General features: G+C 59.1%; 1 protein-coding gene across 4 annotated transcripts in view; it reads right to left on the bottom strand.

Annotated features, from left to right (window-relative positions):
- CARD11 (caspase recruitment domain family member 11) overlaps nucleotides 1-22,606 on the bottom strand; it is an 84,047-nt gene that overhangs the window by 38,155 nt on the left and 23,286 nt on the right. For all 4 annotated transcript variants that reach the window (XM_040990039.1, XM_040990038.1, XM_040990040.1 and 1 more), the window contains exon 2: nucleotides 919-1,044. In XM_040990039.1, coding sequence (XP_040845973.1) covers nucleotides 919-925 — 7 coding nt within the window. In that variant the 5' untranslated portion in view covers nucleotides 926-1,044. The remainder of the gene's footprint in view (nucleotides 1-918; nucleotides 1,045-22,606) is intronic.

Genomic DNA, 22,606 nt, shown 5'->3' with positions numbered 1-22,606 from the left:
CTGCTTCACTCCTCAACTGTCTGCAAAGCCTTGGAGAGGACCGGCCGCATCTGTGCACATGGGCAGAGGTGACACATGCAGCCCGCTATGGGGAGGAAGAGGGGCTCCCTGGGGCACCCTCGGCAGCACTGGCACCGCCAAGCTCCAGGACCTTGGAAAACAAATGCAATAGGGCTGTTCACATGCACTTCAGAACCACGCAGCATGGGACTCTCCTGTCAAAGCAACACAGCCACGTGACACTGGGCACCCAGGGACCGCACACAAGTCCAGAATGGAGGCTCCCCTGGGGAGGGAAGTGAGCAGAGGCGTTGCTGCAGGGGCAGCTCGTGGGCGTACAGGGAGTTATGTGACCACGACTCTGCTGGGGCCACGAGCACCCGTGTCTTCACGCTCGTCCCTGTGGGCTATGCTGCGTGCTCGCAACAAGGGGAAGGCCGAGCGAGGCCAGGCTGGGAAGGACATTTCAAGAGCAATTGAGCGCATCCCAGGAACCCAGCGGTGCGTGTCCTGTCCCAGGCAGCTTCCTGAGGAGGAGACTGCTGCACTGTAGCCCTGAGCTGGCCAGCCCATCCCTCCCCTCAGCCCCGGCTGCTGGCAGTTCCCGGGGGCCCCTCAACAGGGGCTGCCTTCCGGTCTCCAATAACCAACCCACAATTAAGCTCAACGTCCCCAGGGCCGGCTCCGCGAGAAGGGCAGTTTTGCCCACCTTCTTGCAGGATGCACAGGACCAGCAGCTCCTGCGTGTGCACAAACCCTGTGGCAGCTACTGGGCCCCTTCCCCTCCCGCAGCCATCACAGGCACCTGCCTGGCAACCAAGGCCCCGTGCAAGCTACTGCAGCCAGCCCTCTGTCTCTTCATGGCTGACCTGGGGGCATCCCCCAGGACTCGGCCCTCCTGTCTCAGGGGTCACGTACCTGGCATACAGCAAGTGCCCGGTGGGCGGGAGCTGCTCTCCTGTTACGAGGTCTGCCTTTCCCGCTTTCTGGCTGGATCTTGTCCTGCCTTGAGCCAGGCTCCTGCTGGAGTGGAGATCCTGGGATCTGGGAACAGAAAGAGAATCAGATGTCCAGCAGGGGCAGAGGTCGGAGGAAAGGGAGCTGCCCACGCAGAGGAGACCAGGAAATGCAGGTGCTCGTCTCTCCAGCTGACAACTGGCTGATGGTGCCAGGAGCTGCAGGGGGAGAAGGGCTCCTGGCCGAGGAGGTGGACAGCAGAGTGAGCCCCCCTAATAGCTCCTCCCTCATTGGGTCAAAAGCAGCCAAGGCCGTCGCGGAACCAGAGGAGCCCCCTTCACGTGGCCTCAGCTTGCAGGACCCCGCGGCTTGGGCTGCGGCACGCCACGGCACACGTGCTCCAGTTTCCCAAAGGTGGTGATCCTTTCGGTGGCTGACAGGCCAGCGCTAAAGTCTGCTTGGCCGCTGCAGGAGCTGTGGCTGTGGGCTTTTTACGGAGGGGTCAGCTGTCTCACAGACCAGGGAGAAGGAAGGAGAGGACGGATCTCCCACCCCTGTGACAGCTGCTCCAAGACCACCCACTTGCTGTGGCAAGGACCCTGGCTTGCTGCTGTGTCATCAGGAACCCGCTTGGAGTGGGTATGAGCTGGTGGATATTGTGGCCCGGCCTGCCACACACCTTTTTCTTGGGTGTGTGTGGTTGCTGCAACCTGGACCAGTCCAGCCTGTTCCCAACCCCAGTATCCATGAGTGTTGGAAGGTGCCATGGTCATGCCTAGCTCAGCCCATCACCACCCCTGCTCTTAAGCAAACCAGTGGAAATAGCAGTTCCACAGGGGTGGGCCCACATATTCCCCACAGAATATGTTCCCCAGCCTGATTCTTCAGTGTGCTGGTTAATGTCATGGTCCAGCCTAACATTGCCTTCCCTGTTCTGACTCTCACTCATACAGCCCAGCTCAGGTAAGGCCCCAGCCCTAGCTTTAGTGAGCACCAGTGAATGGAAGTCAGAAGTGGTTGATGCTAACTAGCCTAGCTCAGATCTCCCACATGGGCTGATGCACTGGTCTGACCCCTAAAGGTTCTCTAGTCCCCGCCCACCCACACTACTTCGTGTTAGTAAAGGTTCTACAGTCCCACCCCCGCCAACTTGGTGTCACCCCCTCGCTTACCGCCTGCAAGCACAGTGTGGCCTTGTTGACGCATGCCCCTCAGAGGTCATTCCTCACCTGGAGGTCCAGTGCACTCCCACCTGTGCCATCCCCCAGACCCTCTGCAAGCCCACACCTGCAGGCCCCTACGAGTGCATCGCCGGATGGCCCATGGGCTTTGCCCAGCACCACTGTGCCTGGGGCTGCCTGACCTGGGCTGCTCCTGCCCTTCAGGGTCCGTGTTTCCTTTCTTACATGTGATTTGGAAGAAAGTATAAACCAAGGGCTGAAGTTATCTGAGAAATGAGGTCAGAGATTGCTTTAGAAGCAGTGTCCCTTTGGGTACAGTCAGTGGAACACGAGCTTCTGAGAATGACATCGCATTTCAGGCCATGCAGAGAACTGGAGGCAAGAGTGTCTCCAATGTAACACTGGGCGCTGAAGACAGTGACGCAAAACGCTGTAGACGCCAAAGGCTGTACACAGCCCACACCACGACGCGGAAGAACAGGCCATTATTCCAGGATGGACAGGGACACGCTCCGGCAGAATGAGGCGTAAGGCAGTAACAAGGAAGACCTGGAGCCCAGGAAGCAGTGCGCTCTCTGGGGACAGAGGTCCCCAGGGTGGACGCGCAGTGGCCAGGACTGTGAGCTCCCATCACGGTGAGGCCGGCCGGGGCAAGGCCAATTGGTCGCACGATGTGATTGACAACTGACACAGGATACTAGGCAGGTGAGAGACCTGAGAGGTGGGACCAACATCAATGACGGATGACACATTAAAAATAACAGAAATAAGAGAGAATATGGCTGGGAAAGGCAGCAGTCGCTGCACACAGCCTGCCTGGACGTGAGCCACACTCCTCAAGTCACAACAGCATCACCGTGGCAGGTCACAGAAACGACAGCCTATCGTGACCAAGCACCAAGGAGGAGCTAGTGCTGGGATGGCATCATCGATTAATAATGCCTTAGACATATCCTTCCTCAAGATTTCTTTCTTTAAAGATTTGTTTATTTGAAAGATAGCGTCAGAGAGAATCTTCCAGCTGTTGCTTCCCTCTCCAAGCCTGCAGCCAGGAGCCCCCTCCAGGGCGTGGGCACGTGGTCCAGCCTCACTGCTTCCAGTAAGCAAGGAGCTGGATCAGAGGCAGAGCAGCCAGCAGGTGGTAGCTGTCCCTGCTCTAGGACAGCGTGGGCCTCCTTCTAAGTACAATTGCAACAAATAGTGATGCAAGTGGGGAACCTCGGAAGAAGCGTTGCAGAACTGTGATGGCTGGTTGGACCCTGACCATTTCCTTACAAGCCTACTCGCCTCCGAACTCGGCTTGACCTGTGCGTTGCTATCTTATTTTTAACGTTGTGGGTCACTGATGAGGTACGCAGGGAGCAAGGCGGCACAAACGTTTCTGGCTTTTTCTCTTGTATCTGTGGGGGATGGGAAAGGGACGGGGTCCCTCCCAGCTGCCAAGCCACATGAGCACCCAGGGATGGGGACAGTCAACTGACACCTTAGAGATCCCAGCGTGGGGGACAACGTTCCGAGGGTGTGACTGGAGCGGTTTTGGTGGTTCGGAGAAGTGGTCGGGTTCACTGCTCCAGGGTTGAGAATCCCCCTTTTTGTGCGCCCACACGCCCGCACGCTTGCTGCCCGAGCTTGGCTGGGAGAGCTGTCCCACTTGCTCTGCTCTCCGCTCTCTGCTGAGGCCCCTGCTGGTCTGGATGAGCTGCTGTGTTGTCCCTCACGTGCAACTGGACCTGCTGTCCCCTGCACAGGCAGCAGCAACCGAGGAGGCCCAGGCCGACGTGTGCAGGCCGAGGTTGGACCACACATCCTGTGACTTTCCCTGTGCTGGGGACTGAGTCCAGCGGTCTAGTTGGGTAGTTGGGGAGCCCAAGAAACCTCATCCTGGGTGACCTCAGACTCGACTCTTACTTGTGCCAGCCAGTCAGGGTCAGACAATTCATATACCAGGATGCAGCTGCCTGGTCAGTTCTGCCCTCAGCCCCGGCTCTCACGCAGATAGGTGCTGGGGCCTACCCCAACCCTGCCTACCACAAATCCAACCCTTGCAGCAGCAGCAGCAGCAGGAACAGCAGCCTAGTGGGGCAACTCCCAGTGACCCCCAGTTTCAGTTCCTGTGTGCGCTGGCGCATGCAGAGGCCTAATCTGACCCATCCCACATCCTAACCCGTTCTCACACACACCCATGGGTGCTGCAGCTTAGCTCAGCCTGACCCACCTCCAGATCCAGCCCCGGAGGCCGCCGCTGCTGGCCCCTTGGCTGCTGCTACGTCTCCCACAGTCCCCAAGTCCTTAAAAGCCAGCGCGCTTAAAATAAGGACGCCCGGGAAGCCATTTGGCACAGCAGCGAAGTCACTGCTTAGAATGGACACATCCACATCAGGTCCCCGACTCTGGGTCCTGAGCCCAGCTTCCCGTTAATGCAGGAATGAGGCAGGCCCTGCCAAGGCGACTAGAGGAGGCAGGACCAGAAACCCATCTAGAGCAGGCTCATGCCTAAGCTGATAATTTGGCCCTTGGCAGAAGACACGTTCTTTGCCTCTGCTGATGCATCCTGCGGGAGGCAGCAGGCCACGGCTCAAGTACTTGGGCCCCTGCCAGCCACATGGGAGCCCTGGAGGGGGTCGCCTGGCCCAGCCCTGGCCGTGGTGGGCATCTGCGAAGTGCATCAGCAGGTGTCTGCCTTTCAGATGAACAGACACTGTGTCCACATAACTGAATGGCACTGGGCCACAAAAGGAAGTTGGTTCTGAAACTGACAGTGTGTGGATGAGCCCTGAAGACACGTGGTGTGAATGAGCCGGTCCTGCGGCTTTGGTAAGACGCCTGGGAAAACAGTGGGAGACTTCCCAAGTGCTTGGGCTTCTGCCGCCCACGTGGGCTCCTGGCTCTGGCCTGGCTCCACTTGGGAGTGACCACTGCTGACCGCCTGGAAACAGGTGTTGTCCAACTCTGAGGATGTGCTGCACGGCCCTTGAATAGGGTGGATTTTATGTCATGTGGATTTCCCTCCAACAAATAAGATAGATTCAAATAGCTAGAGTTGAGCTCAGGTGAGCAGGGCTCAGGCCCTGCGGCAGCAATAACGACCCTCCCTCAAAGCCCCAGCCAGCACAGTGTCCTTGTCACTGGAGGGGGGACTCAAGGTGACTGGAGCCTGGAGAGGGACACAGCATGGAGGTGATGGGCGGGGGAGGCAGGCTCACGGCTGTGAGTAGGGGGTGTCCGGTGGCCACCCACGTGGAAGTTGCAGGAAAGGCCTCCGCGGAGCAGGGGCGGGACCTAGGACAGAGAAGACGCCAGCTGGGGTTTTGTTTAGTGCTCCAGGTGCAGAGCCGAGAGAGGGAAAAAGACCCAAGGAGGGGCAGTGCAGGGAGGGCGGAGGGGCAGTGCAGGGAGGGCGGAGGGGCAGTGCACGAGAGGGCGGAGGAGCTGCTCGCACGAATCGCAGTCACTTCCCAGAGGCCGGCTCATCTCACAGGGCCCCCAACCCGCGCTTTCCACGCTATGTACAAGACACAGGCGAGAGGATCAGGAGAGAGGGGCTCCGACAGTTGCCGGGTTGGAGAAGCAGCGCGCTCTCCTTCCCAGGGCCAGCGGTCCTCATGCGGAGGTCGCAGGGGGGAGTGGGCGCGGGCAGGGGCTGTTTCATTTTCATTCTCCTGGTGAAAGCCGGGCTGGTCTTTCCGACCTTGCGCTTCCTCTGCCCCAGCTGTGACAGACACACATGCCTGGTCCCTGGTGGGAGAGGAGTGGGGGGGGGGGCGCTGCATGTCGCCGTTAGCAGCTGCACCTGGTGCGGCTGAACTGGAGGCTGCCGGGAACACACTTCCCCCACCGTGCAGCGAGGGGCACAGTTGGCTCTTGTCGGGTCTCTGGTGTCAGAATGCCGGCTGGGCTGCCCCCAGCTCGTGCCTGGTGCCCTGTGAGGTGTGGGCCCCTCCCCCAGGACATCATTTGTGTCTTCTGGTCCTCTGAGGCCTGGCTCACTTTTTCTGAGCAGTGACATTGGGTTAGCCCTACGAACAGTGGCCAAAGGCCGGGCGAGGCCGGAGCCGCCAATGTCCTGGTCTGTTCAAGTTTCGAAGTGTCCCACTAGGAAGTGAGAAATGGTCTGGCTTCCTCAAGAAACCCCGGGGGAAGTGACCGTGCCCTCTGGGCCCTGTCCTGCTGCGGCCTGGAAGCTCCGTGAACCCCAAGTGCCTGCACTGGCTGTCATGTGCATTCTGTTGGTGGACAGGGGCTGGGCCTGGGGCTCATTCCTTGGTATCTACACCCTGTAGCGTGGGGCTGTGGGGGTGGGTGTGGGTGGGCCACGGAATCGTGGGGGTGGGAGGCACAGCAGGAGTCCATCCCAGATGCAGGGGGGTCACCCAGCAGGGTTGTGCTGCCCACAGAACCAGACACAGTGCCTGGACAGTGCCTTTCCACAGGACCTGCTCCGCATCTGGCATTGTTCTTGGTCAGAAGGCAAAGCCACAGCCCAGGAGATCGGGGGTGCCTGGGCTCCAGGAGGTCTGAGGGTGTGGTGTGCATGTTACATTCATGGCACATACATGTAAGTGTTGCTAGTATGTTACACTGGTGCTGACTCCAGCTGTGCGACTGCATCTGTTAGGGGGCGAAGGAACAAGCAACAAGGAGCATGTGGGCAGTCGCGGTGACTCGGACACGGACAGACGCAGGGGGAGCGGCAGCGCACGGCAGCCCCAGGCCCTGTCCTCCCAGCTGGCCTGGCCACCCTGGGTCTGCCCCGGGGTCTGTGGCGGCCCCTCTCCTCTGTGGGGGTTCAGGGCCCTGAGAATGTGGGTGCTGTGGGCCGCAGCAGCCCCTCCCCCCGGAAGCCGATGTGGGCTCCCGTCACAGCACCTCTATCTTTAGCCGGGCGCGGGGGGGGGGGGGGTGCGGTGTGCTTCCTCTTTCCTCTGAGCTGTCTGAGCTCATTTCCCACTCCAGGAGGGGGCGGCTGGGGAAGCCGGGGGCGTCTGCTGGGAGGTGGGGGTGTGTGCAACAGGACAGATGTCTCCAGCCTGACACGAAGCCCCCCTCTCTGGGGACCCTGGGCCTCTCTGCCTCTGTGCTGTACTGTGCGGATGGTGGGCAGCTGGGAGGTACAGCATCTAGAACATTCACTGCAGGAGAGACTCTTCTAGAAGCCCCTTATACCACTGCGCTCTTGAATTCCAAATGCCTGGGACTTCCCTCTGGGCTGCCATCACAGCTGGCCCCACTGGCCACCTGCACCCAGCCTGCCCCTCCGCACAGCCTCTGCCACTGCAGGCAGCCCCGCAGCCCCATGGACCAGCCTCTGCCACTGCAGGCAGCCCCGCAGCCCCATGGGCAGCTGTCCAGGTGGAGCCGAGAAGTGGAGCCACTCGGAGTCAGCGAAGGGAGGAGGGGAAAGGGGATGCAGGACAGATTCTTTTTGAGAGCCCTTTGCGCCCATGCGCCCCAGCTTTTCACGACCGGGTCTGCACCAGTGGGGAGATAACTTCCTTTCCTCTCCAAAGGTGGAGGTGCAGTGGGTGGGCTGCACGGATCTCAGGACAGGGCTCAACATGCCCACCCAGCGCCCACCCAGCCCGTGCGCCCCAGAGCCTGGGTGGGATACCAAGCCTGGCCCTGAGGCTGCCCAGGCCCTCCAGGCATAGACTCTCTCTGAGCCCCAGGGCAGGTGCCCAGGGCTGTCTCCATCACCCTTAGTCTCCAGGCAGATCTGCTGCTGGGCTGTGATGTCCCTACCTTGCTCTTTTTGCCACAGAGCCACATCCCACCACACGGGATCCACCTGTTGACGGACACCCGGTTGGATTCCCATCTGGGATGCCTTGACACAAGTCTTAGTGTGGCTGCGAGTGGCCGTTCCTCTCAGGGAAGTGCCCAGGTCTAGCGCTGTGGGTGTCAGGGTGGACATCTGCACATGCCCTCCCCGGGGGCCCTGAGGTTTTGGCTTCCTCTGGCAGTGACCCCCCCACTCTCTGGACCTGATGCCTCCTGTCATGTCCTTCCCACCACAAGTCCACTGTCGGGGTTCCACAGATCCTCCTGAAACTCAGAAGCGGCCTTGGAAACAGAGCCCTTGTGGAAGCCATTTAGTTAAGGTGGGGTCTGCCTGGGTGCTGGGAGCAAGTGGGGGTGTTAGTTCTACACCCAATGGTGGGTGTTGTGGATGGATGTGGAGCTAAGACACGGAGGAGGCAAAGCCAAGATGGGATGGGGCCTGGAGGGAGGCAGCCACACGCTACACAGCGCTAGGTCACTGCTCACCTCAGAGGTCAGAGGGGAAGGAAGGACGCTCCTCTGCAGCTGTGCGGGCAGGGGTGGCCCTGCAGGCCCCTTACCCTGGGCCTCTCACACCCGTCTGCGCCAGCATGCGCCCGTCTCATCTGAAGCCGCCCGGTTTGCAGCTCCCCTCTGGGCTGCAATGCCTCCTCCTCTTCCAGGGTCCAGCCTGGCCCTCCCTGGGTACCTCCAAATAAGAGGTGGAGGGCACTGCTCTCCGTGGGCAAGATGCTCCTTGAGAGCCAGTGTGGGGCTGACAGGAGATGCGGTGGGAGCTGGGTCCAGGGCCAATGTATGCACACGTGGGCATGGAGGGCAGGGAGCCTGGCTCCGGGCGGGAGGCTTCGAGGACAGTGCGAGCTGCCTAACCGGGCACAGCCACTCCGGGGAGGAGATGGGGGACTCACCGGCCAAGCACAAGCAGAGGCCAAAGGGCAGGGGCTGCAGGTGGAGCTTACTCAGGCTGGGACCTGCGCCTAGTGGGGCATTTCCAGCTGCCCCTCTGAGCCTGGGGTCTGCCCTCTGCATGGCGTGACATGGGGCATGGGGAAGCCACGCTGAGCTGTGTCTCCATGGGTCCCGCCAGTGTGCTGTGGGTCAGACATTGCCTGGTACCCTGAGGTGCTGGGCTCTGTGAGGCTTGTCAGGGACGGCGACTGGGGCCGCCCTCTATGGCCCAAGACTGTGGGCACTGCCAGGATGGGGGCAGTGTCTGGAGCCAGCGGGGTTCTCAGAGCTGCCAGACTCGATTCACGGCCAAGTGTCGCCAAGTCTCCAGGGATAAAGTGAATGCCTCGATGAGTTCCAGCTCCCCACAACCTGCCGGGGTCCGCCATGTGCAAGTTGCCCACCCGCAGCCCCATGTGTGCAGTGAAGGCTCCCACCTCCATACTGCACACAGGGGACCGGGCTGAGGGGCCACTGTACAGCAGGCCCAGGATGCCCACAGGCAGTCGGGAGGGGAGGGGCGGGCCAGTTCCTGTCTGTGCACCCACCTTCCCGTTCCCCACAGTGGCTCCTTCTGGTTCCTGTGGAAGGTGCTTCTTCCCATCACAGGGGGGCACGGGAAGCAGATCCCATAGGGAAGACGGGGAAGATGGTCGCCCAGTCCTGGGTGTGAGTTCAAGGTAAGCCAGTCCACCCATGCGTCAGGACCCTGCAGGACCCCGGCCTTGGGATCCCGCTGCAGAGACCAAGCCCACGTGGCGGCATTGAGGCGCGAGCCTTTTGCTCCAGGCAGGAGAACGAGGACATTCCAATGGGGCCACCCAGGTGGACAGCGAGAGGGGCCTGGGGGCTGCCCAGGAGGGCCAGGAGGAGAGGACTCGGGGAGCCCCCAGCAGAGGGCAAGGAGGGTGAGGCTGAGCATGTGGGAGCAGCTTCCTCTACCACAACAGCCCCTCAGGAGCCCAAGGCCCTTGGAGGTGGGGATGGCGTGGCTTGGCCCAGGGGCCTTGGGAAAGAGGCCCAGCCCCGGCTCTTCTGGGCTTCCAGCAGGACATGGGCAGCTCTTCGTCCTGATGCTGTTTGCAGGTCTGCCTCCCGAGCCCCCCAAACCAGCGTTGCCCGGGCTGCTGTTTTATTTATCATTGCCAGAAACTCTGGTTTTAAGCCGTGTAGGCCCCCCGACTGCTGACTCAGCTTCCCAAGCCCAAACTCATAAAATCCTATTTCAAAAAGGGCCAACGGTTTTATTTTCTGGTCATAAATATGAAACTTAATTAGCAGCTTGCTTGCTAATGAAGTCGCCGGAAGCCAGCCTGGAGACTGCAGAGGAGGGGAGGGCAGGGCGAGCCACACAGAACACGTACCCCGTTAACCCCTCCTGGGCCTGGGCCCCCAGCTGGGTCCTCAGCACGGAGTAGAGCCCTGGAACGCAAGGGGCAGCCTCTGGCCCGTGAGGTGGCAGAGCTAGAGCCAGAGCGGAGCCAGGGCCAGGCTGGGCACCAGGGTGCATGATTCAGCATGGGCACTGTGGCTAAGGGGTGCCCTTCATCCGTTCAGGTCCTCAGACAACCACCGTGCCCGCGTGCATCTCACAGGAGGCTGTTCTTTATGCTGACACAGACCTGGGGCGTGGCAGGTGCTCCGTGACCATCACCCCTCCGGGCATCCGTAAGAATTCCCAAATCCACACAAACCCACCAGGAGGAACCAGGTGGCTTCAGGCAGGCAAGGTTAACCCGTAACTGCTCATCCCCCCCGACATGCCAGGCGGGACCTGCTCCAGGCGCCTTTCAGGCAGGCGAGGTTAACCTGTAACTGCTCGCCCCCGTCTCCCAGCATCATGCTTACACAGCAAGCTCGCATGTGGGCCCTTGGGCTCCTTGTCATGGCTCTCCCCTACACAGAGTCCACGGCATCTGTGGGTGTGGAGTTGGCATGGGGATGCCCCCAACAGGCCCAGTGAGAGGAACTGGGCAGGGACCCAATCACACTTAGCAAAAGGCTCATGCTGAAGGCGGCGGAGCCTTGGAGGAATTTTCCACTTGATGCCAGCTTCCGAACAAACAAGATGACTCAAGCTGGGGGCCTCTGACTCTGGCGAGCTAAGCCCCCTCCTGTGACACTCCATAGGAACACAAGCTCGAGTCCCAGGTACCACGTCTCATCCAGGTGAGCCAAGTGCAGGCAGCTCAACCGGCCCTCTCCCGCTCGCTGGACTGAGCGCGCAGCTTCCCTTGTGAGGTGCTGCCTGGGACAAGGCCAGCTCAAACTCCAATTCCTCAGGAACCAAAGCCACAGCCTCAGCGTGCCCTGGGGCTGGTGGAAGCTGCAGCCTCAGCGTGCCCTGGGGCTGGTGGGAGCTGCAGCCTCAGCATGCACTGGGGCTGGTGGGAGCTGCAGCCTCAGCGTGCACTGGGGCTGGTGGAAGCTGCAGCCTCAGCATGCACTGGGGCTGGTGGGAGCTGCAGCCTCAGCGTGCCCTGGGGCTGGTGGGAGCTGCAGCCTCAGCGTGCCCTGGGGCTGGGGGTACCTGCAGCGCCAGCACCTCTGCGTGGGAGCCTGCACTGGGACGAACTCCTAGGCAGTTGAGCATGGGCTGAGAGGCACAGCTCCAACTCACAGCTCCCATCTGCAGGGACAGGGGCCGCGGCTGCCCTTGATCCTCATCTAGCTCTTTCAGGACCTGGCTGGGGCGTGCTTCTGACTTCCTGTCTCGGCATCACACACCCATGGCTCTTCTGGGAAAAGGCGGGTCCTGAGCACACCTTGGCTCTGTATCTTGCACAGCCTCTCCCCATGCCCTGGCCTAAAATTGGCTAAAAAAGAGAAGTCCTATGTTGAACGGAGGCATCCCTTATGTTTGCGGGCTGGAAGATCTCTTAGCAGGTTCGAATTGTGATGTCAGGTCCAAGCTGAGCCACAATTTCCACAGACACTGATCAAATCCTAATGTTGCTATCTGGTCTAATACGAACAAATTAATTCTAAAACTTAGCAGGGAAACCAGGGGATTTTGGAGAGACAGCGCAGTTTTGGAAAAAGAAGCACAAAATTAAAGGGGTAAGTCTGCCCGACTTCAAGGCTTACTATAAATCCACAACGATGAAGGCAGTGTTTAGAGAACAACCAGGATAAACAATAAATCGATGAAACGCAATTGAGTCCAAAACCCCACGTTCCTCAGCCAACGTGCTTCTCACCAAGGCACCAGGCCAATTCGTTGGTGAAAGTCGAGTTTCCTCAGCAGCTGGCGCCGAAACAGGCAGCCACCACGGGGAGGGCTTCGACCCGGCTTTACCCTGCACTTGAGGAGAAAACCTACGACCTCATCAAACGCCGTGGTCCAGGTCAGGGCTCGGGACCACGGGCGGGCAGCTCATGAGACGGGAGACCCTGGGTGGGAGCTGATGGGGGCTGCCGTACAACCACCGAGAGAATCATACAGCGGAGACATGCCAAGCCGGCCTGGACTCCAGCACGCCCTGGCACAGCCCGCAGACTGCCCTCCTGCAGGAACCTCCCACGAACATGAAGCGACTTCCGAGCAGGGGAGTGAAGCAGGCAGGGAGGTGGTGAAGAGCTGCATGGTGCCCTGGCCTGTCTCCTCCACCTCATGGGAGACCCAGGGCCTTGGGCACAGCTGGTGCTCCGCCCGTATTCGTTAAATCTGGGGACATCCTAGCTGATCCGGATCCCAGCCAAGCTCACCTCACTCAAGCTGTCAGAGCCTGGCTTTATTCCAAGGCGCAACAGGCAGTTGTGTGGAAGCCGTTGGACCTACAGCCACCATTTGTTTGTCCGGAGCCTGTCTTCCGCAACTGTATTGGATCTCCAAGACCCTAGCTGTTGCCAGGACCCTGCTCAGATCCAGGTGCCCTGACTCCTAGTGCAGACTTCTGGGCCATTCGCTGAGGCAACCCCAGAACCACGGCCCTGTTGGCCATCTTTTGGTGCCCTGCCTGGCACATTAGCAGGGAGCCTGGCTGGAAGCAAAGCGGCTGGGAGCCAGACTGTGGCTCTGACCCCGAATACCCCTGCAACCTGCTGTGCCACAGCGCTAGCCAAGTCTAAATCCCAGGCTGTTTAGAAGGCTCCAGATCTAGAGGCTGTCGTAGGTTAAGCATCCACCCGTGGCTCAGCAACACATGTGGACATTGGTTTGTGTCCCAGCTGCTCCACTTGCAAACCAGTTCCCTGCCTATACTTGGGAAAGCAGCAGAGAATGGCTCAAGTTCTTGGGCTCCCTGCACCACCTGGGAGACCCAGAAGAAGCTCATGGCTCCTGATCAGCTCAGCTGCGGGCTCTGCAGCCATTTGGGGAATGAACCAATCAGTGGATAAAAAAAAATCTCTCTCTGTGCCTTTTCCCTTCTCTGTAACTGTGACTTTCAAGTAAAATAAACAAATCTTAAAAACAAAACAGACTCGCGGTCCAGTAGCAGCACGGCTGAATGCCCGGTAGCTCTGGGCTCTGTCCACACTCCCTAGGCCCAACCTTCAGAATAGCACTTGTCATACTGCAGGGGCTTCCCTAGACAGCTGGGAGGCGAGTCCCTTCCCCTTAAACCCGGACCCTGCAAGGGACTGACCCTCAGACCCTAGCAGACTGGCAGCCTCCAGCCTGGGTCTTGGGACCCTCACTAATGCTCCCCAGACACCACACTGCCCTGGAGAAGGCACCACAGCCCTGGAGAGAAATGAGGTTCCCAGCCCTCACTCCTGGGGGGGCTCCCAGCCTCTGCCCTGCCCTCACTCCTGGGGGGGCTCCCAGCCTCTGCCCTGCCCTCATGGAGGGGCTCCCAGCCTCTGCCCAGCCCTCATGGAGGGGCTCCCAGCCTCTGCCCAGCCCTCACGCCCGGGGGGGCTCCCAGCCTCTGCCCTGCCCTCATGGAGGGGCTCCCAGCCTCTGCCCTGCCCTCATGGAGGGGCTCCCAGCCTCTGCCCAGCCCTCACGCCTGGGGGGCTCCCAGCCTCTGCCCTGCCCTCACTCCTGGGGGGGCTCCCAGCCTCTGCCCAGCCCTCCTGGGGGGGCTCCCAGCCTCTGCCCAGCCCTCATGGAGGGGCTCCCAGCCTCTGCCCAGCCCTCACGCCCGGGGGGGCTCCCAGCCTCTGCCCAGCCCTCCTGGGGGGGCTCCCAGCCTCTGCCCAGCCCTCACGCCCGGGGGGGCTCCCAGCCTCTGCCCTGCCCTCATGGAGGGGCTCCCAGCCTCTGCCCAGCCCTCATGGAGGGGCTCCCAGCCTCTGCCCTGCCCTGTGAGGGTACTATGCTAGCTTAGGGGCACCTCAGCTCACAGGGGAGCTGAACCTGTTGGCATATGGAGCAAACACACTTTCCTGGCCAGGCTCTGCTTGCAGTGCAGACCCCAGAGCTAAACGAACAGTGTCCTTGTCTGCTAGGGTCTGGCCGAGCTGGGGCTGGAGTGTAACCTCCACCATGAGGTACTCAGAGTACAGAAGCTTAGCTCAGCATGGTGGCTAGAGCTGGGGTCTGAGGTGACTAAACAGGGCCGTGAGCATGGAATGCCACGATTGAATACAGGTGGCTTTGTAAGAACAGGGCGGATGTCACACAGGTGCCCTGTGCCTCCTGGGGATGCTGCCAGCCACAGCACCAGAAACCACCTGCCGGTTTACTCCCCAAAGGCCTGTCTGCAGTGGGCGGGGCTGGGTCGCCTACAAGCAGGTGTTGCTAGAGTGTCCCTGCTGCCTCCCAGGGTGGGCAGTGGGAGGAAGCTGGACCCAGGGTGGGCACTGGGAGGAAGCTGGACCCAGGGTGGGCAGTGGGAGGAAGCTGGACCCAGGGTGGGCAGTGGGAGGAAGCTGGACCCAGGGTGGGCACTGGGAGGAAGCTGGACCCAGGGTCCAGGGCTGGAACTCCATCCCAAGTGGGTATATCACCAGGCAGAATGCCTGGCCACCTGCTTTGTAACTCAGGCTGGGATGCTGTGTGTTAGCAACAGGAATCATACCAGCACACACCGGGCTCAGCCACCTGCTTGGGGGTGGTTTTTATCTGGAGCACAGCCGTGACACTGCCTCGTCCTTGCTCTCTGATCTATCTCCTCCTGAGGAGAGGACCCAAGGTTTCCAAAGTGTTACAGCTCCAGTATTCAACCTGCCCTTCCAACAGGAAGCTTTGTCGCAGAACACATCTCCAAGTCACCAACATCTTCGCTACACGCACAAGCTACTCTGCATCATCTCTGCATTTTGTTCCTCTGGGTTTTGAAAGGCAAAGTGAACGAGAGAGAGAGAAAGAGAGAGAGAGAGAAACTTCCACTTGCTGGTTCACTTCCCAAATGCCCACAGCATCCAGGGCTGGGCAAGGCTGAAGTTAGGAGCCGGGGATGGCAGGGGCTCCAGTCCTGCGGCCATGGCCTGCTGCCTTCCACGGCACAGCCCTGCAGGAAGCTGAATCAGGAGTGGAGCAGCCAGGACTCAGATATGGGTATGTGGGTGTCCCACACAGCCGGACGCCCACCCTGGCAGCATCTGGGGAAGCGTGGGAATCTGCATTGTTCTTGACAGCTTGTGGTCTGTCTCCAATAGCTGTGGGATTAACCATGGAAGCTTACAGCAAATCCACAAGGAAGGTTCTGGAATCTTTCCCTTTGCTGATTGGAAATCCAGCCTTTAGAGAGATGTCCACAGAAGCGCGTGGCAGTGTCGCCCCAAACCCTCAGGTGATGCGTGACTAGCCACTGCTTCCTAATCCGCCCCTTGGGGCTGGCAGCTGGGCAGCAGGGATGCGAGGCTCTCATGGAGGACCCCTGGGAGGACCAGGGCTCAGAACAGGAAGAGCAAACAAGTTCCCGGACAGAGGTGACTTTTCCAGGCTTCCTCCCACCCGGCGTGATTAATCTGCAGAATTTTCCATGTTAATGTTTCCCTGCCTTCTGCCAGCAATAAACAACCAATAAGCCTTAACGTCTAGTTATTACTCATCCCTTTCAGATGCCCGGGCCTGACTCTGTGCTGCCGTTCAATCACAATGAATTCCTTTAATCAGGATAGCTCCATTACGATCCCCCCGCAAGGACGTCCTGGCAGGGCGGTGACGGGCACGTGGGGGAGCTGCAGGAAAGGAGGAGGAGAGAGATGAAAGCCTGTGCCCAGGACAGGGAGTGACCCCAGGGTGCCAGCGGCGATCAACAGACCTGGACGCCCACAGGAAAAGCGGCTCAGCGAACAATTTCCTTGAGAAAGGCTCATCCTTTTTCTGCAGCAGGTCACTTTAGCCACCCTGCTCCATGGAGGACGGTCCCCACAGTGCCCATTCTGTGCTGTGGTCAGCCCACTGGCAGGTGCACCAACCCCAGCTCAGCCACCATCACCGTGTGCCTGCTTCCTCCTCCACCACAAGGACGCACCCCGTCTTAACTTCCGGCCACCCTCTGGGGCCACTTGCACAATGTTTTCAGCACAGGACACAGCACGCAGGTGTGCATGGGAACGCAATGCTGCTGACCCAGCAGTCGAGCAGCCCGGAGGTTTTCCACTCGTGAAGTCACGTTGGATCGCCACAACCTCGTGTTGAAAATCACAGCTATAAATGATGCTGGCCAGACAGTGCCCACAGCGGGTGCTCCCTGTGGACCTCGGACAACAGGGACCCGGAGCGCCTTATGCATGGCAGCCACATGGCACCTGTAGGCGTGTGATGACAGCTGGCGAATGCACGGTGTGGCTGTGGCCTTGTGCCACGCACAGCGGAATCTGGAAGAGACTGCCAAACGCCAGGTCTCCAGGGCTGCCTCTGCTCACCCAGCACCGACTGGCCCCGAGCTGTAATTCACACACCGTGAAGCTCGCCATTTACGCGTGTGCCCGGGTGATTTGTAGCATCTTCACACGATCGAATAATCAGTCAGCCATTGCTATCTGCTATCTGACATTTTCAGCACCCCCAAAGGAGGTACTGTACCCACTGGCTGTCACTCGCCACGCTCTACCCCAGCCCTGACCACACCTTCAGTGCCTCCTGTGTCCTCTGCTTGGACACAAAGGACATCAGGCCTCGTGTGGCCTTTGAGTCTCACTCCTTACGCGGCGTGATAGTGACGACGCTTGCCCAGGCGGTGGCACGCGTCAGCGCCTCGTTCTGCTTGTGGCCGAGCAGTGTTTCATATATGGACTGTGTTTATCTGCTGACAGTTACTGTGTTTAAAAGGCAGATAAGAGCCAGAACAGTCCAGGTCGCCCCACGAGTGACAGGGTTAGACTTTGAGTCATCAAGGCTGCTGTCAGGCTGGACACAAGTGACTCCTGAACAAGCCCGGTGCACCAGAGGACAAAAGAGCTGCCCACAGGCCAGGAGCACCTGGTGACCTTGGGCCTGTCCCCTTGCTGTCTCCCCGGCCACAGCAGGGAGCACCACTAGCCATAATGTTGTCTTTGCTGAGGTCAAGCAGACACTCCCATCCAGATGTTTCCAATGCTGAGTCTGTGCGGGAGAGTAACACCCACCCTGATGACACGTCACGGCCACAGCACGGCCACAGCATGCGCAAACGGAGGAGCTGCCGCCTTGCCCCGTTCCCCACCCAGATGCGGAAAAGCCCAGTGCTACCCTCCCTGGGCGGCCATGTCCCTCACACGCTCACTCTGCCACGGGGAAGTGGTCCCAGGCTGTCTCTCACAGGAGTATATCAGATATACTCCTTTTCTCTCTCTGCTCTCTCTCTTTCCTGCTGGAAGAAGGAACCCCTGTGTTTCTTGCTGCATCTGGCTTCTTGGGTTTGTGGCTAACAGGGGCCTCCCGGGATCTGCCTTGGCTGGAAGCTGGAGTGAGGAGCAGCAGTGGGAGCCAAGTGGGGGATGAGGGGTTACACGCACCCCACGCTTACCTTAGTCCTACTTTTATGAGTGCAACCTACGGCCAGGGACACATTCTCCGCCCGCTACACACCCAGGAGCATGAAGCCCTGGTCTGACAGCACTGCCGTCCCATGAGGAAGCAAGGCGAGGGAAAGGGCGCTGGCAGGCACAGCAGGGCGCTTGTGCCAGGAGGAGGGACTCTCAGCAGGCGGCAACCCTGACCCAAGGAGTCAGAGCAGACTGGTGAGGACCCGGCCCAGAGGAGACCTCAGACCACAGGGTGCATGAGGAACCTGCCTCGCCTGCGGGAGTGCCAGCTGGAGTCCGGGCTGCTCTGTGCTTCCAAGCCAGGCTTCTCCTGACGCGCTTGGGACCCAGCTCGTGGTGGCACCTGCCACCCGCAGGGGAGGCTCATGGACCTCCGGCTCCCAGCCGTGGAGCGGCCCAGTCCTGGCTGCTGCAGCCGTTTGGGAAGTGATCCGGAGGATAGAAGAGCCCTCTCTCTGTTACTCTTTTCAAATCTTTTTCTAAGGGATCCACAGAGGTCTGCTCATCAAACACAGAATCCAAACTTGTTCCAAATACACGTGGAAATCTTACAAAAACTCTCCATGTATTAGCCACAAAGGAGCTGTCAAGCAATAATGAAAAGCACAAATAGCTTACAGCATATTTGTTGGCCAAAAAACAAAAAACAAAAAACAAAAAAAACCCACAGCTTACAAATTCTGTAAAAGAACACCCCCACTGCTCTACTCACTGGAAAATTAAAAGGCAAATTAAAAATTATTTTTGAAGGAACAATAATGAGAGCATGAAGTGCCAGAACTAATAGGCGAGTTCAACTCGGTGGTTCAGGATAAGGTCAGCTTCTCTCTCGTCACATGTGACAACACAGGCAGAGTCACATAGCAGCACGGAAACGGAGAATCAGATCAGCGTAGACGTGCACGTGAACAACCCACGCCACGAGAAAAGGCAGCCTCGGATCGCGGTGGAATTTCAAGCCAGTGTCGGGAACACACAGAGGATTCAGTGACTATTAGATGATTTGGAAAAAAAAACAATTCTAACCTGCCCTCTTGGCCAAAGTGACCTGCAGAGAGATGAGTGATTGAGAAGTTAAGTGCTACATTCCAAAAGTATTATAAGAAAAGCACTTCAAACATGCCCACCACCTCCGATGCTTTAGCAGGCGACTGGCACAGGAGGCCAGCCGGTGCCTCCTGCTGTACAACTTCGTGCTGGGGAGAACAGCCCAGCAAAGTTAAAATGTAAGCCACGGTGCAGAAAATAGCTGCCGTGGGAGTGGGAATGACGTGCTGACCTGTGACTCCAGGAACGTGGCGGGAACCAAGAGAGGGAAAATGAGCTGTCTCCAGGATCCCCAGAGGATCCAGCTCAGTGGGGGGTCACGGGCAGGGTGGGCACGTGCAGCTAAAGCAGCCACTCCACAGGGATGCTATGGGACGTCCCAAACAAGGTCGCAGCCAACGGGCACAGGGGCTGTGGTCAGTCAGCTGAGTTCACAAAGTGACCCACGTTCAAGGGCTCTAAAGTTTTTACGTAAGAGAGTTGAAAGATGGGTTTGTTTTGGTGCAAAGAAAACGTGGCCATTTCTGCACAAGAAGGGTCTTCCAAAAGCTCATGAAAAACATCTGTTGGCAGAAAATGGAGCAGGTTCCAGCCCCAGATTTCAGCCCCTGTCCCTCCATCTCCCCAGAGCTCTCTGAAGTACCCGGAGAACTTCAGCGATGGTCGAAGGGAAGTGGTCCCACACTGTCTATATGGGACCGTGAACCTGTCCAGCGACACACCCCCACGGGGTCCACAGCCCTGCCTCAGGGGTCCTCCCAAACTCACTGGGCGACTGTCTGCAGGTGGTGCGGGATGCTCTTCCTGGGAGGGTAGATGGGTCTGGCGGAGCCCTCCTGAGTGGATTAGCATCCCCGCGACAGAGGATCCAGAGGCCATCAGTGACAAAGTAGCCGTTGCTGGACGATGGCCTCTGGGACTGGGGACACAGCACCTGTCGCTTGTAGGTTGTCCAGCTGACAGCAGCCAGAGGGGAGGAGACAGCAGGATGTCCCCCTGGCACCTGACCTCGGGGACAACACTCCCTGCACCAGGAGGTTGGACCTCACACAAAAGACCGACGAAGTCACACCTGGGGCTTTCGTACTTAGGGGAACTTCGAAAAGTTCATGGAAAATGTGTATTATGAGAAACCACTCATGGTTTCAAAATCTTCTGAGGCAAAGTAAACACATTTCTAAAAATTATTCAATAGGGATAGAAAGAGAGAGAGAGAGAGAGAGCTAGCTGTGGGCTCATTTGTCAGCTGCCCCATGGTTAGGAATGGCTGGGCTGACGCCAGGAGTTGGGAACAAGAGCCAAGGCTCCTCTAAGGACCCCAGTTAATGGCGTCTCCACAAAGGCCTCCTACTTGCACACAGCAGGAAGCTGGGACAGGGAGGTGGCAGTTCCACAGGTCTCTTTATTTTACTTGAAAGGCAGAGTTGGGGATTGGGATGGGGAGACAGACAGAGGGCAACCTCCCACCTGCTGACTCACCCCAAAACCCACACCAGCCAAGGCTGGGCCAGGCTGACACGGAGCCTGCATCTCAGTCTGGATCTGCCGTGTGGATGGCAGAAACCCAAGCACTGAGCTGCCCCCCAGGACACTCACAAGCAGGGAGCTGCAACTGGGGCTTGAACCCGCCCTGTCTGCCACGGGATGTAGGCAGACCACACACCCACCTTTCAACTTTCTGTGAACACTTTTTGAAGTACATTCATGCTAGTAAGAATGGGGTTGAGTTTACTTAAACACATTTTAGAAGGAAGCAAAGAAGCTGTAGAGCAGTAAGTGGTGTTCGAAGCCACTTGGGAGAGCAGCAGCCGTGTGAACCCGGAGCATTTGTGTGCAGCCACACGCGTGTGGAAGGCGACGCCCGATGTGAGCACAGGGAGGGACGCTACGTGAAGGCAGGTCTAACGGTTTAGTTTACACCTTTAGAATGCGCCAGAGCGTGCTTTCATGACGACTTTTGGCAATAAAACAACAAAATATAGCAGCAGTTCCAGACCCATGGCAATTTACTGGCCTGAGAATATAGGGTCCAGGCCACAGGAAGTGACAGCCCTACTGCCTGTGAGGGGGGGTTGAGGCCCCCGCCAGACTTGTGCGCCAGCCCAGCGGGCATGACCATGCTGTACAGGGGATACCTGATGCCTGGAGTCTGTACCAAGCGCCCTCCCTGCACCCCTACCGGCTTCCCAGATGGATTTAAAGGGCTCATCTCTACCTTTTAGGAAAATACAAAATCAAGAGCGCACGCGCATACACGCGCGGCCAAGGCTACAGGGATGCTGCCGAGACCCAGGACCGGCTGGAGGAGCGGCTGTGCTGTGTACCGCCACGTCGACATAGCTGAGCCATCCTAAAGGACAAAGCAAACCTGCTCCCAGACATCATCCCACGGAAGAGCATCCCTGTGCCCACGTGCTCGTCATGGGGCCGTCGCCCCACACTGGCAGCTCTCCTGATGTCCACCAAGGGGTGAAGATCAGCCAAACCAACCTTCAGGAATGTCCGCCAACACAAGCTCACCTCCTGCCACGTGCTGGAAGCTTTGCTCAGAAACACAGAGGCAGAAGACAGCAGTGGCCGGCAGGGTTGGGGAGGGCCGTGGGCGCGCCAGCCGAGTGGCTCTAGGCCATGTGTGTTTATAACATTATCCGTTGGCCAAACAGATTCATCACCTTAGACATGTGCCCAGCCACTGCCTTGGCGGGGCCAGACAGGCCTCAGCCCTGCTTTGGGAGTCACTGCAGGGACAGGAAGCTGCCCAGGATAGGGAGTGGGGCAGTGGCGACTCCACGCCTTGTGTACCCCTTCCCAGGACAGCGGGAGATGCCAGCAGCTTCCTGGCCTCAGGGGTGCGTAGTGATGAAGCGAGAACTGACCCCTGCAGATTGGCACCTGCAGAGGGCACGTGGGGGATGTGGTGGGGGGGCGGGGGTCCTGTCCCTGAGGCCAAAGGCAGCAGCCCTGATCTACTCTGCTTCCACACACCTGTGCCTCAGCTCGGGGCTGGTCCCTGCAGCTCCTCTGGGTGGGCTGGAAGGTGGGCCTCTCAGCTGTAGGAAACATGGTATCTCCGTTTCCACTGAGCTGGTGGCCGTAAAAGCTGGCCTCTCCCCTCCCATCTTCCGTAGTGTGTGTCACACGTCACCCCTTTGCGGGGTTTGGTAACAGCCCCTGGCTTGGGCTGGCCAGATGCCCCACCTGCTGCAGTGGACGGAGGGGTGGGGATGGGGTCTTCCCTTCTCAAAGCCCCGGCAGAGGGGCCTTGCTTCCAGAACGTTCTCATGCCTGAGGAGTGAGGGCAGGGCACTTGCTTCTCTGGGTAGCACCTGCTGGAACTGCCCAGCCACGGTTTGCAAAGGGCGACCCCAGGCACGGGCCCTTGGGCCTCCAGGTGGGTGACAGGAGGGGTGGCTGGGAGGGACGCCGTGGGCCTGGTGATGAGGCTGTGTGTAGCCGTGACCCCTGAGTGCAGAGGCAGGGCCCGGGAGCTGTTGTCTGTCCACTTCCAACTGTTAGACAGAGATGGGCCACGCAGGAGATCTCAGCTAGAATTAACATGCCATCGTACCAGCGAAGCAGCCTGCTCTGCCGCTGGCCCGCTGGCTCTGCCTTTCAAATGAACTCCCCGGAGCTTGCAGGGCAGGCTGTGCAGAGCCAATTAAAAGCAAGACAAACAAACAAACATATAAAAAAGCGCCGAGACTGAACTCCACACTGTATCCACTGCAGGACGCTAGGGACCATTCCCGGGTGACAACGAGGTGGGGCAGGGGAGCCCTGGGAGAACCCTGCTGATCCAAAGCCGGGGAACTCCGAACGCGGCCCGTGTG

Source organism: Ochotona curzoniae, unplaced genomic scaffold (genome assembly GCF_017591425.1).
Source record: "Ochotona curzoniae isolate NIBS_2020 unplaced genomic scaffold, NIBS_Ocur_1.0 contig_54, whole genome shotgun sequence".
In the NCBI taxonomy this organism is placed as follows: domain Eukaryota; kingdom Metazoa; phylum Chordata; class Mammalia; order Lagomorpha; family Ochotonidae; genus Ochotona; species Ochotona curzoniae.
Note: the sequence above shows the minus strand (reverse complement) of the source record. Positions and strands in the feature narration are given on the sequence as shown.